At 32.4% G+C, this 18545-nt stretch overlaps 1 protein-coding gene and 2 non-coding genes across 3 annotated transcripts in view; 2 read left to right on the top strand and 1 right to left on the bottom strand.

The window, feature by feature from the left end:
* LOC133337383 (cytosolic carboxypeptidase Nna1-like) overlaps positions 1 to 18545 on the bottom strand; it is a 137541-nt gene that overhangs the window by 45126 nt on the left and 73870 nt on the right. Inside the window, exon 3 of the mRNA XM_061545613.1 lies at positions 2568 to 2720. Coding sequence (XP_061401597.1) covers positions 2568 to 2720 — 153 coding nt within the window. The remainder of the gene's footprint in view (positions 1 to 2567; positions 2721 to 18545) is intronic.
* Trnam-cau (transfer RNA methionine (anticodon CAU)) lies at positions 8840 to 8911 on the top strand. Its single transcript has one exon. It is a non-coding gene; the product is annotated as a tRNA-Met (tRNA).
* Positions 9668 to 9739, top strand: Trnam-cau (transfer RNA methionine (anticodon CAU)). Its single transcript has one exon. It is a non-coding gene; the product is annotated as a tRNA-Met (tRNA).

Below are 18545 nucleotides of genomic sequence, written 5' to 3'. Positions count from 1 at the left end.
TGGTAGTCCTTGAAAAAATATTCTTTAAAAAATCCACGCCTATATTGGTAGTCCTTGAAAAAATATTCTTTAAAAAATCCACGCCTATATTGGTAGTCCTTGAAAAAATATTCTTTAAAAAATCCACGCCTATATTGGTAGTCCTTGAAAAAATATTCTTTAAAAAATCCACGCCTATATTGGTAGTCCTTGAAAAAATATTCTTTAAAAAATCCACGCCTATATTGGTAGTCCTTGAAAAAATATTCTTTAAAAAATCCACGCCTATATTGGTAGTCCTTGAAAAAATATTCTTTAAAAAATCCACGCCTATATTGGTAGTCCTTGAAAAAATATTCTTTAAAAAATCCACGCCTATATTGGTAGTCCTTGAAAAAATATTCTTTAAAAAATCCACGCCTATATTGGTAGTCCTTGAAAAAATATTCTTTAAAAAATCCACGCCTATATTGGTAGTCCTTGAAAAAATATTCTTTAAAAAATCCACGCCTATATTGGTAGTCCTTGAAAAAATATTCTTTAAAAAATCCACGCCTATATTGGTAGTCCTTGAAAAAATATTCTTTAAAAAATCCACGCCTATATTGGTAGTCCTTGAAAAAATATTCTTTAAAAAATCCACGCCTATATTGGTAGTCCTTGAAAAAATATTCTTTAAAAAATCCACGCCTATATTGGTAGTCCTTGAAAAAATATTCTTTAAAAAATCCACGCCTATATTGGTAGTCCTTGAAAAAATATTCTTTAAAAAATCCACGCCTATATTGGTAGTCCTTGAAAAAATATTCTTTAAAAAATCCACGCCTATATTGGTAGTCCTTGAAAAAATATTCTTTAAAAAATCCACGCCTATATTGGTAGTCCTTGAAAAAATATTCTTTAAAAAATCCACGCCTATATTGGTAGTCCTTGAAAAAATATTCTTTAAAAAATCCACGCCTATATTGGTAGTCCTTGAAAAAATATTCTTTAAAAAATCCACGCCTATATTGGTAGTCCTTGAAAAAATATTCTTTAAAAAATCCACGCCTATATTGGTAGTCCTTGAAAAAATATTCTTTAAAAAATCCACGCCTATATTGGTAGTCCTTGAAAAAATATTCTTTAAAAAATCCACGCCTATATTGGTAGTCCTTGAAAAAATATTCTTTAAAAAATCCACGCCTATATTGGTAGTCCTTGAAAAAATATTCTTTAAAAAATCCACGCCTATATTGGTAGTCCTTGAAAAAATATTCTTTAAAAAATCCACGCCTATATTGGTAGTCCTTGAAAAAATATTCTTTAAAAAATCCACGCCTATATTGGTAGTCCTTGAAAAAATATTCTTTAAAAAATCCACGCCTATATTGGTAGTCCTTGAAAAAATATTCTTTAAAAAATCCACGCCTATATTGGTAGTCCTTGAAAAAATATTCTTTAAAAAATCCACGCCTATCTTGGTAGTCCTTGAAAAAATATTCTTTAAAAAATCCACGCCTATATTGGTAGTCCTTGAAAAAATATTCTTTAAAAAATCCACGCCTATATTGGTAGTCCTTGAAAAAATATTCTTTAAAAAATCCACGCCTATATTTGAAAAAATATTCTTTAAAAAATCCACGTATATTGTCCTTGAAAAAATATTCTTTAAAAAATCCACGCCTATATTGGTAGTCCTTGAAAAAATATTCTTTAAAAAATTCCTTTAAAAAAAATCCACGCCTATATTGGTAGTCCTTGAAAAAATATTCTTTAAAAAATCCACGCCTATATTGGTAGTCCTTGAAAAAATATTCTTTAAAAAATCCACGCCTATTTTGGTAGTCCTTGAAAAAATATTCTTTAAAAAATCCACGCCTATATTGGTAGTCCTTGAAAAAATATTCTTTAAAAAATCCACGCCTATTTTGGTAGTCCTTGAAAAAATATACATTAAAAAATCCACGCCTATTTTGTTAGACCTTGAAAAAATATTCTTTAAAAAATCCACGCCTATTTTGTTAGACCTTGAAAAAATATTCTTTAAAAAATCCACGCCTATTTTGTTAGACCTTGAAAAAATATTCTTTAAAAAACCCACGCCTATTTTGTTAGACCTTGAAAAAATATTCTTTAAAAAATCCACGCCTATTTTGTTAGACCTTGAAAAAATATTCTTTAAAAAATCCACGCCTATTTTGTTAGACCTTGAAAAAATATTCTTTAAAAAATCCACGCCTATTTTGTTAGACCTTGAAAAAATATTCTTTAAAAAATCCACGCCTATTTTGTTAGACCTTGAAAAAATATTCTTTAAAAAATCCACGCCTATTTTGGTAGTCCTTGAAAAAAATATAATGCTTTATGCAAATTGTATTCCTAATTGACCCTTTGACCTTTTTCTCTTTTAGTCATCTTTATGTTAGTTCTTAGTTAGTTGGGTGGGCGTGCATGGGACTTTTGTTACAAATGTGCCCATTACTTTCTACTAATTATGTGCAACAGCAACAACAATGGCAATAACGACCATAATAATAACAACAACAAGCACTGACAATAAATATCATATAATAAAATGGTACATGAATGAACATGAATCAACTTACATAATTTACCGCACTTATGGGATTGTAATTGAATACAACAATGCCATTCTCCTCACCCACCGGATTCGGTTTCAATTCTTTACCCGTTGGCTGGTAGAAGGGTTCTGGCTGGGCGGGTACTGTCGGAATGTGTACGATACGTTCTTCAATGACCTGTAACGATAAGAGAAGAAAGAGAAAGTGCGAATAAGAAGTGTGAAGAGAAGAAATGTTAGCATAAAATCAAATAGAATAACTTTTTGTGTGTGAGTTGTATGCGGAGGAATATCATAAAAATTCATAATGTGTAAAGCGTTTATGGCATTTGTAACGCTGCCAGGCAGTCAGCTACGCAGCAGCCAGCAACATAACATAATTTAATGATACTTTTCAGTACTACTTTGTGTGACGCATTTACACTTCGTTTATTTTTGTTCTATTGCTCGAAGAAGAAGACTTTAAGACACATAAAATGTTGAGATGTTTTATGTAATGTGGTTTGGTGAATTCTTGGAGAAATATGATGGTTCAAAAGGAAGGGAACAAATTAAAAAATTATAAACATAGGTATGGGATTCAGAAAGCCGGTAAAAAACTCGGTTTTATTATCTGAAAATCCGTTTCATAAATTTTGGCATCCTGATGCAAATTCTCCTCATGGACCTTAGAACGAGAATTGTTTAAATTCTAAGAAACGTCTCTGGCAGATTTCAGATGCATGGTCGTAAATAGTACACCATTGTTGTAATAAATTTAAAATTTGCAGGTTCTTTAAATTTTCAAACCTCCAAAGAAAAAAAATATATGACAAATTTTTAAACTTTATGACAAAATGTGTACAACAACAACAACTTGCTACATCTCTCCAGGCATTGCCATATTTGCGCTGTCATTTCGAATTACCACAGTAAGAGTACAAAGTTCATCCTTTTTGTATTTTTTTCATAACTGACAACAAGTAGAAAACTGTCTGCCTTATTGTCTCACAACGAACGTACCTTTTTTGTTTTTGCCATTATTTTTGTTCATAAAAATGTTTCAAAAAATATTTCTCTAGTGCTACGACTTGCCTCTGTGAAAAGTTTTTGTGACTCAAGTTTGTTGTTAGTTTCAGCTTTGTGTAATATGATTATTGTTTTGTTTCGAGTTTTTTTCTAATTACATCCTTGACAATTGTTTTGACAATATAATCATTTAATGCGATTTGAAATGACTTGAATTTATTAAAATGTTCGCGTGGGTTTATTTGGTAGTTTTAGATCGAAAAATATTCTTTAAAAATCCACACCTTAAAGTAGGCCTTGAAAAGATATTCTTCAAGAATCCACACCTTCAAGTAGGCCTTGAAAAAATATTCTTCAAGAATCCACACCTTAAAGTAGGCCTTGAAAAAATATTATTCAAGAATCCACACCTTCAAGTAGGCCTTGAAAAAATATTCTTCAAGAATCCACACCTTAAAGTAGACCTTGAAAAATATTCTTTAAGAATCCACGCCTTAAAGTATGCCTTGAAAAAATATTCTTTAAGAATCCACGCTTTAAAGTAGGCCTTGAAAAAATATTCTTTAAGAATCCACGCCTTATCGTAGGCCTTGAAAAAATATTCTTTAAGAATCCACGCCTTATCGTAGGCCTTGAAAAAATATTCTTTAAGAATCCACGCCTTATCGTAGGCCTTGAAAAAATATTCTTTAAGAATCCACGCCTTGAAACATGCCTTAAAAATATTCTTTAAGAATACACGCCTTAAAGTAGGCCTTGAAAAAATATTCTTTAAGAATACACGCCTTAAAGTAGGCCTTGAAAAAATATTCTTTAAAAAATCCACGCCTTATGATAGGCCTTGAAAAAATATTCTTTAAGAATACACGCCTTAAAGTAGGCCTTGAAAAAATATTCTTTAAAAAATCCACGCCTTATGATAGGCGTTGAAAAAATATTCTTTAAAAATCCACGCCTTATGATAGGCCTTGAAAAAATATTATTTAAAAAATACACGCCTTATGATAGGCCTTGAAAAAATATTCTTTAAAAAATACACGCCTTATGATAGGCCTTGAAAAAATATTCTTTAAAAATCCATGCCTTAAAGCAGGCCTTGAAAAAATATTCTTTAAAAATCAATGCCTTAAAGTAGGCCTTAAAAATATTTTTTCGGAATCCACGCCTTAAAGTAGGCCTTAAAATATTCATTAAGAATCCACGCCTTAAAGTAGGCCTTAAAATATTCATTAAGAATCCACGCCTTAAAATAGACCTTTAAAATATTCTTTAAGAATCCACGCCTTAAAGTAGACCTTAAAAATATTCTTTAAGAATCCACGGCTTAAAGTAGGCCTTAAAAATATTCTTTAAGAATCCACGGCTTAAAGTAGGCCTTAAAAATATTCTTTAAGAATCCACGCCTTAAATTAGGCCTTAAAAATATTCCTTAAGAATCCACGCCTTAAAGTAGGCCTTAAAAATATTCTTTAAGAATCCACGCCTTGAAGAAGGCCTTAAATATATTCTTTAAAAATCCACGCCTTATGATAGGCCTTGAAAAAATATTCTTTAAAAAATCCACGCCTTATGATAGGCCTTGAAAAAATATTCTTTAAAAAATCCACGCCTTATGATAGGCCTTGAAAAAATATTCTTTAAAAAATCCACGCCTTATGATAGGCCTTGAAAAAATATTCTTTAAAAAATCCACGCCTTATGATAGGCCTTGAAAGAATATTCTTTAAAAAATCCACGCCTTATGATAGGCCTTGAAAAAATATTCTTTAAAAAATCCACGCCTTGATAGGAGAGCTCTCAAAAAATATTCTTTAAAAAATCCACGCCTTGATAGGAGAGCTCTCAAAAAATATTCTTTAAAAAATCCACGCCTTGATAGGAGAGCTCTCAAAATATATTATTTAAAAAATACACGCCTTGATAGGAGAGCTCTCAAAAAATATTCTTTAAAAAATCCACGCCTTATGATAGGCCTTGAAAAAATATTCTTTAAAAAATTCACGCCTTATGATAGGCCTTGAAAAAATATTCTTTAAACCATCCACGCCTTGTTAAGGCCTTTACAAAATTTGTGCTAAATTTGTATTTTTGACCCCACTAATGATGCCATCTAACCTCGTGAACCCCAAACCATGACCTACCATTTGTTTCCATTATGTCATAAATTTCGGCGTCCCCCCAAAAAACTAAGTTAGGTATTCATTATATTATAACCATTATCGTCAACATTATCATTTATTTGCCTTCTTGGCCTAACCTAAAAAAGTTTTTTTGCTGACAACACACACATACCTAAAGGACCTTCCAACATTTACTTCGAAGGAACCTTTTGTGGCGAGAGCGAAAAAAACTGTCTATTGTTCCCGGTCATAATTTGTTTAACAATAGGCTGCCGGTAGCTCCGTACCTACCTACCTACTTCCATTATCGCTACTCAGTAACGGCATACCCGTCAACTAACCACGTCCTAAAAAAATAACTTCATTCTTTTGTCATTAAAAAAAAACTTTTAGTGTTTTTAGGCGATGGTCTTCAAAACAACTTTTTTTAACTGCTAAATGGTGTTGGCTGCTTCCTTTTTATATCACCAACCAACAAAAAACCTCGAATCGGCAACAAAAAAATATATCCTTTGGTATTTTGTTTGTTTTAATCATGGCCGTTAAACAAACAAGGACTACAATTGTAACAACAACAATAAGCAGCAGCTGGAACAACATTCCAAAACTTGTCATATCATGCGAAAAATGAGCTGAACGCAATACGAATTATTTCCTTCTAGCCTGACATAACAGCGGTTGGTTGTCAGGTCTGGATGGAACCACCATTGCATCTAAATGGAACGGTCGGCCAGTTGTTCGCTCGCTCGGTCCCGCTGTTAAACACCAAAGTTGTTAGGCTTTTTCTTTTGTTAGTGGCGTCGAAAAGTTAATGTCAACAAAAAAAGTTTTGATTATAATTCCTCGTCGTTGTCGTTATTGTCGTCGTTGTGGCTGTTTTTGTTGCTGTGGTTGGTTCTTCCATTGTTATGGCTTCGTTATTATGGCAGGTTGTGGGCGATGCTGTTGCTGTTTTTTTTTTTTGCTTAGAATTTGTGTGGCTGCCACTAAATTGCTGTTGCTCTGTTTTTTATTTCATTATGATTTTTATGGTAATAATTTTAGGCAGCAACAAATTAATGGAAATTCATGAATATTAAAGTGTATTATTCATTTTAAAAAAATTTGGATATACGGAAATATTCTCGACTCTATAGGGCGTGGATTAAAAAAAAAACATTTTCTGAGGGCCTCTATGAGGCATGGATATTTTAAAAATATGTTTCTGAGGGCGTCTATATGAGACGTGGCCTTTTATAGAATGTTTTTCTGAGGCATTACAAAAGGCGTGGATTTTTAAAAAAAATATTTTTCTGAGGTCTAATAAAAGGCGTGGATTCTTAAAGAATATTTTTCTGAGGGCTAATAAAAGGCATGGATTCTTAAAGAATAGTTTTCTGAGGGCTAATAAAAGGCGTGGATTCTTAAAGAATAGTTTTCTGAGGGCTAATAAATAAAAGGCGTGGATTCTTAAAGAATATTTTTCTGAGGGCTTATAAATAAAAGGCGTGGATTCTTAAAGAATATTTTTCTGAGGGCTAATAAAAGGCATGGATTCTTAAAGAATAGTTTTCTGAGGGCTAATAAAAGGCGTGGATTCTTAAAGAATAGTTTTCTGAGGGCTAATAAATAAAAGGCGTGGATTCTTAAAGAATATTTTTCTGAGGGCTAATAAAAGGCATGGATTCTTAAAGAATAGTTTTCTGAGGGCTAATAAAAGGCGTGGATTCTTAAAGAATAGTTTTCTGAGGGCTAATAAATAAAAGGCGTGGATTCTTAAAGAATAGTTTTCTGAGGGCTAATAAATAAAAGGCGTGGATTCTTAAAGAATATTTTTCTGAGGGCTTATAAATAAAAGGCGTGGATTCTATATGAGACGTGGATTTTTTAAAAATATAATTTTTTTCAGAAAACATCTGAGCGCTTATAGAAGGCGTCGATTTAAAAAAAAAAATCCAGACGATTTATAAAGAATATTTTTCTGAGCCCTTTTTATACCCTTCACCACACTGTGGTGTTTGTAACAGGCAAAAGAAAACGAGATAGACACATGGTTCCTTTTGAGAATATGCATAGAATCACTTACTAAGTCGATTTATGCATGTCCGTCCGTCTGTCTGTCCATGTTAAATTGTAAACAAAGTAGAGGTAGCATATATGATCCGAATTGGATGAAATTTGGCACAGCTAGTTTATTCGGCCCAAGGACGAAACCTATTGAAATTGGGAAAAATCGGTTCAGTTTTAGATATAGCTCCCATATATATTTTCGTCCGATTTCATGTAAATGATGTACCAAAGTCCCTATATATCTTCTGATTTGCACGAAATTTAGCATATCGTACTGAGTCAAGAATGATGTGTGTAAAATCGGTTCAGATTTAGGTATAGCTCCCATATATATGGTCGACCGATTTAATGTAATTGGTTCACCAAAGTCCCTATATATCTTTCGATTTCCACGAAATTTGGCATAGTGTAATGAATTAGGTCTAAAATGATGTGTGTTAAGTTTCCTGAAAATCGGTCCAGATTTAGATATAGCTCCCATATATATTTTCGTCTGATTTAATGTAAACGGTGTACCAAAGTCAAGCTAGACTCGAAAGAGTATAAATAATCACTTCAAAAAAAGGGTTAAAAATATCTTTTTTTTTCAGAAAACAAATTCCACGACTCATAGAGGCCCATCAGAAAAATATTTTTAAAAATCTGAGTGCCAATAGAAGGCGTCGATTTAAAAAATAATAAGTTCCAGACGATTTTTAAAGAATATTTTTCAGAGGCCTTTTTTTAGGCTTGGATTTTAAAAGAATATTTTTCTAAGGTATAATTGGAGGTCATGTAGTGTATGTAACACTCTGCTAAGCACCAAGCAGAGTGGCGCAGTGGAAGCGTGCTGGGCCCATAACCCAGAGGTCCGAGGCTGCCACTAAATTGGCTTAAAAATATCTTTAATTTTTTTCAGAAAACAAATTCCACGACTCATAGAGGCCATCAGAAAAATATTTTTATAAATCGGACTGCTTATAGAAGGCGTCGATTTAAAAAAAATATCTTCCAGACGATTTTTAAAGAATATTTTTCTGAGGCCTTGATTTCTTTTTTTTTGTTTTTGAGGCGTGGATTTTAAAAGAATCTAAGGTTAATTGGAGGTCATGTAGTGTTTGTAACACTCTGCTAAGCACGAAGCAGAGTGGCGCAGTGGAAGCGTGCTGGGCCCATAACCCAGAGGTCCGAGGATCGAAACCTTGCTCTGCTATCTCATGTTGAAACCTTGTCATTTATTTTTAATTTTATTTTTCTTTATTACTTTTTTTTGTTTTTAATATCTATATGAATTGTCTTGTGTTTTAAAATTGATTTTTGTTATTCATTATTTTTGTACTACTTGAAATTTTATATTTAATTAAAAACAATTTGCTTTGTAAAACTCAACAACATTCATTACATTTTTTTTTGAAATGTATCTCTTTGTTGTTAAGCTACTTTTTTTAAGGCTATTTTCCTGAAGTCTTATAAGCGTCTGATTCGAGGAGTGTAATGTTGAGGAAGGTTTTATGAGGCCTACTTCATCTGTATCCGATATTCAAAATGGTATTGTTCTAGGCCTGTTCTTTAATGATTTGAATATTTTTTTTCAAATTTTAAAAGTCTCTCTTCAGAAGATATTATGATCTAGATTTAAAAAAGTTGTATTCCTTCCTTAAGTTGATTCACAAATCACTTCTTATATTCCAAAGTATCTGTAAAATAATACTAAACAATTTATCTCACACACACAATGTGTCGTTGTGTCTTCAATCAACAGATAAGCCAAAACAACAAATATTAAACAAAACGCCAACAACAACATCTTTTCAACCCCACCCCTAAATGCCATAATACAAATCCAAGTGAAGTGTGATTCATTGACTGGGTTGCTGCTGTTGTTGTTGGGAATATTGTTGGTAACTAGCGTGTGTGTGTGTTTGGCCGTTTACTTCATGTCGTGTGTTTGACACTCTGCCAAATACGAAGCAGAGTGGCGCAGTGGAAGCGTGCTGGGCCCATAACCCAGAGGTCCGAGGATCGAAACCTTGCTCTGCTATCTCATGTTGAAACCTTGTCTTTTTTAATTTTATTTTTTTTTAATATTTATTTGTTTTTTAATTTTTTATGTAATTTTTATATTATATGTTTTGTTTTTTAAATTTTGATTTTTGTTAATAAATTTCTTTGAAATTTAATATTTAATTAAAAATAATTTTGTGTTTTATGAAACTCAACAACATTCATTACAGATTTATTTGGAAATGAAATGTATATGTTGCTATTAAACAAAGTTCATAAAAATGTTTGTCTAATCATTGTAGCAGTTTTTTCTGATTTTTTTTTTCAGAGAAAAAAACGATACAGAAGAGTCAGCAGACTGTTTGTTTTTAATTTAGCCATGTATCTGCTATAACCTGACACATGTAGAGATCTGGATTTGGATGCAAATGAGAGGAGAAAATGTAGCGTGTAGTGTTTATTAGGTGGGCTAACTATTATTTTTAAAATAAAAAAAAAACTTGAGACGTGGACATTCAAAAAGTTTTTAGGGCCTTGGATTTTTAAAGAATATTTTTCTGAGGCTTTATCTGAGACAAGGTTACCAAATGAAAGAGGATGTCTTTACGTGTATTCACTATTCGTTCAAATTCAGTTTTTTTGTAGAACAAAGTTGCTGAATCTCTGATTTCCAACTGGTGGTCAGGACACCAAATTTGCTTGAAAGCCTCCGTATAGAAACATCGAACAAAGTAAGGGTACCAAATGAAAGAGGAAATTTTTACGAGTGTTTGAATATGCACCACTTATTCAAATTCAGTTTTTTGTAGAACAAAGTGGTCAGGACACCAAATTTGCTCTGGAAGCCTCTGTGTAGAAACCTCGAACAAAGTAAGGGTACCAAATGAAAGAGGAAGTCTTTACGAGTATTCACCATTTGTTCAAATTCAGTTTTTTGTGGAACAAAGTTGCTGAATTTATGATTTCTAACTGGTGCCCAGGACATATTTATAGCCTTCACCACACTGTGGTACAGGGTATTATGTCTTTGTACATATGTTTGTAACAGGCAAAAAAAAAAAAAAAAAAAAAAAAAACGAGATAGACCCATGGTTCCTTTTGAGAATATCCATAGAATCACTTTCAGAGTACGTTTATGCTTGTCCGTCCGTCTGTCCATATTAAATGGTAAACAAAGTACAGGTCGCATTTATGATCCGAATTGGATGAACACAATTGTTTGTGTTTGGCCCAAGGAAAAATCGGTTCAGATTTAGATATTGCTCCTATATATATTTTCGTCCGATTTAAGGTATATTGTGTACCAAAGACCCCATATATCTTTCGATTTGCACGAAATTTGTCACAGCGTAGTGAATAAGGTCTTCAATGATGTCTGCCAAGTTTCGTGAAAATCGGTTCAGATTTAGATATAGCTCCCATATATATCTTCTTCCGATTTAAAGTAAATTGTGCACCAAAGTCCCTATATATCTTTCGATTTGCACGAAATTTGGCACAACGTAATTAATAAAGTCTTGAATGATGTCTGCCAAATTTTGTGAAAATCTGTTCAGATTTAGATATAGCTCCCATATATATCTTCGTCCGATTTAAGATAAATTGTGTACCAAAGTCCCTATATATCTTTCGATTTGCACGAAATTTGGCATAGCGTACTAAATTAAGTCTAGAATTATGTGTGCAAAGTTTGGTGAAAATCGGTTCAAATTTAGATATAGCTCCCATATATATTTTTTTCCGATTTAAGGTAATCGGTGTACCAATTTCGTGAAAATCGAAAGATATATAGGGTCTATATCTTTAGATTTTCATGAAATTTGGCATAGCGTACTAAATTGCGTCTATAATAATGTGCGCTAAGTTTCATTAAAATCGGTGCAGATTTAGATATAGCTCCCATATATAGTTTCGCCCGATTTTAAGTAATTGGTGCACCAAAGTCCATGGAAATCTTTTCATTTGCACGAATTTTGACATAGCGTACTGAATTAAGGCTAGATTGATGTGGTCAAAATTTCGTGAAAATCGGTTCAGATTTAGATAAAGCTCCCGTATATATTTGCATCCGATTTTAGGTATTTGGTGCACCAAAGTCTCTGAAAATCATTCGATTTATAATTTGTCACAGCGTACCGAATTAAGGCTAGAATGATGTTGCTAAGCTTTGTGAAAAGATCCATATCTAGGCCGATTGACACAACGCACTGAAGTAATATAAATTAGTCTCTGGCAAGATTTCCTGAAATCGGTTCAGATATAGATATATAACAAAAACGCGTCGTCTGTTATTATACATATCGACGCCTCCGAACCATAGTATGCTAAGTCTGAAAAGTGAGTTTTTCAGTAGAAGCTTTCAAAGTATGGAAAGTACATTTTTGCTTATACCTTCGGTTTGGATTGGCCGATGATTACCAAAATGTCAGTTAATTTAAATTAAGGACCGTAGTATCTAAAAACGTAAAGAACTTTAAAACATGCTAAGTTGACTTAGCATACTATGGTTCGTAGGCGTCGATATGTAGAATATACCCAAAGTGGTGAAGTGTATCATATAATCGGCCCAGTCCGACTTTACTACTTTCCTTACTGGTTAAATATAATATATTTTTCTGATGGTTAATATATAGCGTGAATTTAAAGAATAATTTTCGCCTTATCAGGCGAAGAATTTTAAAAAAATATTTTTCCGAAGCCTTCTTAGGCGTGTAATTTTAAAGAATATTTTTGAGGTCTTGAGGCGTGGATTTATAAACATATTTTTCGAAGGCCTGATATAAGTCGTGTATTTTCAAAACATATTTTTCTAATGCCTAATATGAGATATGGATCTTTAAAAATAATTTTCTAAGACCTTATATGGGACGTGGATCTTTAAAAATATTTTTCGAAGGCCCCATATGAGATGTGGATCTTTAAATATATTTTTCTAGCGCCTTATATGAGATTTTTAAAGAAATCTGCATATCGAATATGTATATATATATTCGACTTTATTTTTAAATTCTTCGAGTCTCCCCCACTATTATCCTCTAAAAACTCTGTCTCGAATATGGCATGTATTTTGAAAAAAGGCCGAGTATTAAAAAAAGATACGAGTAGCAACGCTACTGTCATGTCGACTGTCATGAGTTTTAATAAAAGCATGACATAACTCTGTTTTAAACCAAATGAAAAATTGTGCATCCTGCCACCCCCGATAGTTTCCTCTCCATGGGTTTTTACACTCAATTACAAAAGTCAGCGCGAATATGGGATGCTGTAGACATTCGTATTTTTTGTTGGTGCTTCCCACACTCCATTTCCTTGAAGTGGATGGTCGGTTGGGAGTTTTTTTTCTGTTTTTTGGAATATCCCATTTTGTACAAAGAATTGAATGTCACTGACATTCAATGTTTTTCTCCAATTGTGTGTGTTTTTTAGATTGTCACATGATGTATCCCGAAAAAAAAAAAATGAGAAATGGTCAAAACAAGTCGAAATCTAACATGTAGAGAATTTAAGAAAAGTAATCCGTTTACAAAACGGAGGGAAATTGATTGGGTGTACATAGGTATCAAAGGAAAAAAGTAGAGTGAGACACAGAGCAGAGGCACGAAGTTTTAGGATCATTTTTTTTTCAAAACGTGAGTTTTTTTTTTCAAAGAATATTTTTCTGAGGTATTGTAAGGGTCGTGGATTTTGCAAAAAACTTTTTTTGAGAGACGCGATTTTTAAAGAATATTTTTTTGAGATCGTAAGTAAGACTTTGATTTTTGAAGAATATTTTTAAATCGTAGATTTTTAAAGAATATTTTTATGAGGCCTGAGGGTTTATATGAGGCCTGTATTTTTAAAGAATACTTTTGTCACAAGAGACTGGGTTTAGCAAGGTTTTTTGTAAAGAAGCTATTAATAGCTTTTTTAGAATATCCCAACAAATTTTAAATTCACTGAAATTTTGGTAATCAGTGGCCAATCCAAACCAAAGTTATAAGCAAAAATGTACTTCCATGGCAAATAGTTGTTTTTTATAAAAACAACAAACTGGGATTAAGCCTGGCTATTTTGCAAAAACAAAAAAGTAGATTTTTAAGAATATTTTTTCTGTGCGCTTATATGAGGCGTGGATTTTTAAATATATTTTTTCGTGGGCGTGGGTTTTTATAAACCACACAACTATGTTGTCAGGGTATTATAGCTTTGTGCAGCCCCATGAGTTTGTAACGCCGCGAAATATTGGCCCTAGACCCACCTTTAAGTATACCGATCATCACATCTCGACTAGCTGAGTCGATTTTGGCATTAGTGTCCGTCCGTTCGTCTGTCCATTATAATTTGTAAACACGATACAGACCACAGTTATGGACCAATTTTTATGAAATTTTGAATGTAGGATGGGTTCTGGCCAATGAAGACCCCTATTGTTTTCGGCAAAAATCGGTTAATATTAAGGGGATGAAATGGACCAAAAACTTTATTTTTGTGTGATTTTCTGGTCGCAATTATGACCAAACACCAAACACCGCGAATTTTTACATGGAGAAGGAAAAAGCATGCTTGTTTTGATAAAAATCGGTCAATCTTTAACGGTTCAAATGGACCCTGACTTTTGTGTGAAAAATGACAAAAAGTGTATTTTATACCGTATATATTTACTCCTGATGGACGTAGGCCCGAGAAGTTGGTACTATATCCAAGAGGAGTGGTTGACCTTTAAATTGATACCAATTATATTGTCGTATATACTCGGACGTGGAAGATACACTTAAGGGAACCCCCCCTTATCGATTTTAATTTTTCAAGATTTTCAATGGGCTGGTAAATCAATACCAATGCTTGTTAAGGTTTTTGTAACTTTGCACATATATAATTGAAGATTTAAAATAGAAGAAAAATAATTTACAAAAATTTTTGTTATTGTTTTGTTGTTGTTTTTTGTAATTAAAGAAAAGTCCTTATTTTTGATGGCGGGCATGATAACTCCTCACTGGAACATCGGAATCCGAAAATTCCAACGGTGTTAGAAAGAGTAACAAATTGAGTAATAATTTGAAATATTTGTGGAAAATCGATTTTTTTACCAAAAACCAAGTTAAAAAATAAGGTTATTAGTTTTTGAGTTATCGTGTAAAAATTTGAAATCCCGCCATTCACAAAAAAATGTTTAGAGAAAAACGCGTTTCAAGTTTGAGAAGCCCTTCACCCGTCACCTTATGCTGACACAATAAATCGGCTATATCTTCAAGAGTTCTTGAGATTTTCACTTGAAATTTTGTAGGGACATTTATTAATTAGTGTAGATTCGAATTATATCAACAAAATTTTTAACCCCGAGAATGGTGGGGGTCCCCTTAAATATTTACAGGTTGTTTAGGTTCGATACATTGTTTACGACAATGTATATGTTCGATATATTGTTCACCCCTTCCGTAGCATACCAATTTTTATTCACATTAATTGGCCACTCATTTGAGTCAATGGGGGAATCTTCTCTGCACTTCTTCTAGGAGTCACATTCGCCTGGTTCGGATTGTAGGAGAGAGTATTCTCTCTTTCCTACGCTCTCTCCTAGAAGTCACATTCGCTCAGTTCGGATACAGAGAGGACTTTCCAGTGCTACGGTCGTCGATGTGATCTCGACCTTGTTTATGCTACATTTGCTCACCGCGACTAACTTGCTTTCTAACTCTCGTTGAATAAACATCTCTCGCTTTCTATCGATCACGCACGCATTAAGGTAAAGTTTTGTTTCTTTTCGAAACTCATTAACTTACCAAATAAAGTTTGAAAATATATTCTAATACCAAACTTGTTTTATTTTCATTCTCTTTATTGGTTTTTCTCCCCTTCATCGGTATCACGCCAACACAGGTGCTTACGTATTCATATATAGTATGATAATTAATAATATCATAAATATAGCGCTGATCGCTTTGAAATTGTCAATGAGGATCCATTTTTGTCAAGGACACAGCCTATAATTGTCGATGATGATCAGATAATAATAATAGTATGATGTGGACCGAAAACATAATTTTTTGTGTTTTTTCCTGAGTCGATCTATACGCACAATTGAAAGCCGAACATCACAACACAAGCCACGGTGAAGGGAATCTGGACAAGTAATTACAAGGGCTGTACTGAATATTAGTAATATTGGTTTACCTCTTGTCGGTCAAGAGGGTGCAAATACAGCGAAATATTGCCCAAGCTCAGAATTTAGTACCATAGAAAGTTAGATTTTTGTGAAAGTTGTGTAGGGTATCATATGCTCCGCTCACTGGTTAAATATATATTTTTTCTGAGGACTTATATGAGCCGTGGATTTTTAAAAAATATTTTTTCTGATCATGCTCTCCGTTTCATTTTTATAATATTCATTATATTTTTATATTTTTTGTGAAACATAAATCACACAAAATAATGAACTTCCATTTAAAATCTTTGATATCGAGATAAACACGTCTGAATATAAAAAACACTTTGTTTGCAAAACTTTCATGTTTAGCTTAAATTCAAATTTCATATATCTTCTCTTTTCCATGACAGAATTTAATTTATTGACATTTAATATTCTTATAAACAAAACACACACTAACACATGTACACATACTTAACACATAGTTTCATTTAATCACACACTCGTTTACTAACATCAACATGCACAGGCTCACACTCATACACTCACACGAAAACATATTACATAAATTGTCACGAAATTTAAGATTATAAATGAAGTTATTTAAAAGAATATGCTCCTCATCCCCAACACATCAACTGAAGGTATAAAGGATGTGACTATACATGAGTATGTATGCATGTGTGTGTTTTGAAGTCCCTTGTGGTACGTGACTTTTATGCAAATAACAGACAAAACTGGGGAGAAACAAATACGAATAATAAAAGGGATATGATTTCCAAATAACAAGTTTAAACAAAAAATGCAAGGATGAAATTTAGTGAGGTAGGTAAGCTAACTTGATCATCGTATGAAGTAAATAAACAAACAAACGAGATACATGTCAACATATCTAGTTACATATTTACATATCACAACAAAAACCAAAGGGAACTTTTTTCCTTTAGAGATATGCTGTCCTTAAAACAGGAAATGCCAATTTTGAAAATATTTTTCTTTTCATTTCAAACTTTTGCAGACAAAAATGTCATATTGTATTATTGATGTTAATTTGTATTTGGGTATGTGTGGTTGTTCGTTAATTTGACTTATGTCTTTTGTTATTCTTTATGAAATATTTTTCATGAAACTTTTAAGGATTCATTATTTTTTTTTCTGATAACCACAAATGACCAATTTGTCACAGAAATGATGAATATTCAAGTCATTTGTTGGATGTCATGTTCGGAAATACGCTTATTTCGTTTGCTTAATATAACAAAAAAGAATTTATATTTTTTTTATATTTTGTGATTCATATATTTATAGGTTTACTTGAATATTAAAATAATGATGCCTTCAGAAAAAATATTCTTTAAAAAATCCACGCCTCTTTTAAGGCCTTCAGAAAAAATATTCTTTAAAAAATCCACTCCTCTTTTAAGGCCTTCAGAAAAAATATTCTTTAAAAAATCCACGCCTCTTTTAAGGCCTTCAGAAAAAATATTCTTTAAAAAATCCACGCCTCTTTTAACCCTTTGAGCCCCGAATTTTTTTCCGTAATCATAGAACAATTTTCTGTTTCCAGATAGGATATGGATAAAATTTGACATCGCTATATCCTTGCATTCGGGAGATACAGTACATTCTTTCTGAAAAATAAAAGGCCAATATCAAGAAAACCAAATGCAAAATCGACGAAAAAATAATTTTAAATTATTCTCAACATTCTGTTTTACAAGAATCAAAAATATTTCTGATGACAGAATTCGTACATTTCGAATACGAAGTGATTTAAATAATTTGAACTGTATACACAAATTTGTACTGTACACATTTTTGCCCTCTTCTCTGTACTAAAAAGCTCATAACTTTACCAAAAATTTTAATTTTTTAGATTTTTCTCGTGATATGTGTCGTCCATAATCTGGTCCTGACATAGGGAATCCAAAGAATGCATATCTACTAACTGTATAATAAATATAAGCTCTAAAACATTTTGTTGCCTGTGGGCAACATTGGGCCACAAAGGGTTAAGGCCTTCAGAAAAAATATTCTTTAAAAAATCCACGCCTCTTTTAAGGCCTTCAGAAAAAATATTCTTTAAAAAATCCACGCCTCTTTTAAGGCCTTCAGAAAAAATATTCTTTAAAAAATCCACGCCTCTTTTAAGGCCTTCAGAAAAAATATTCTTTAAAAAATCCACGCCTCTTTTAAGGCCTTCAGAAAAAATATTCTTTAAAAAATCCACGCCTCTTTTAAGGCCTTCAGAAAAAATATTCTTTAAAAAATCCACGCCTCTTTTAAGGCCTTCAGAAAAAATATTCTTTAAAAAATCCACGCCTCTTTTAAGGCCTTCAGAAAAAATATTCTTTAAAAAATCCACGCCTCTTTTAAGGCCTTCAGAAAAAATATTCTTTAAAAAATCCACGCCTCTTTTAAGGCCTTCAGAAAAAATATTCTTTAAAAAATCCACACCTCTTTTAAGGCCTTCAGAAAAAATATTCTTTAAAAAATCCACGCCTCTTTTAAGGCCTTCAGAAAAAATATTCTTTAAAAAATCCACGCCTCTTTTAAGGCCTTCAGAAAAAATATTCTTTAAAAAATCCACGCCTCTTTTAAGGCCTTCAGAAAAAATATTCTTTAAAAAATCCACGCCTCTTTTAAGGCCTTCAGAAAAATATTCTATAAAAATACAAGCCTCATATAAGTCCTACACGGAATATTTTTTAAAAATTGT

Source organism: Musca vetustissima, unplaced genomic scaffold (assembly GCF_032173495.1).
Source record: "Musca vetustissima isolate MV318-11 ecotype Yass unplaced genomic scaffold, APGP_CSIRO_Mvet_v1 utg103296, whole genome shotgun sequence".
NCBI classification, from domain to species: domain Eukaryota; kingdom Metazoa; phylum Arthropoda; class Insecta; order Diptera; family Muscidae; genus Musca; species Musca vetustissima.
This window is presented reverse-complemented; position numbering and strand designations above follow the sequence as displayed.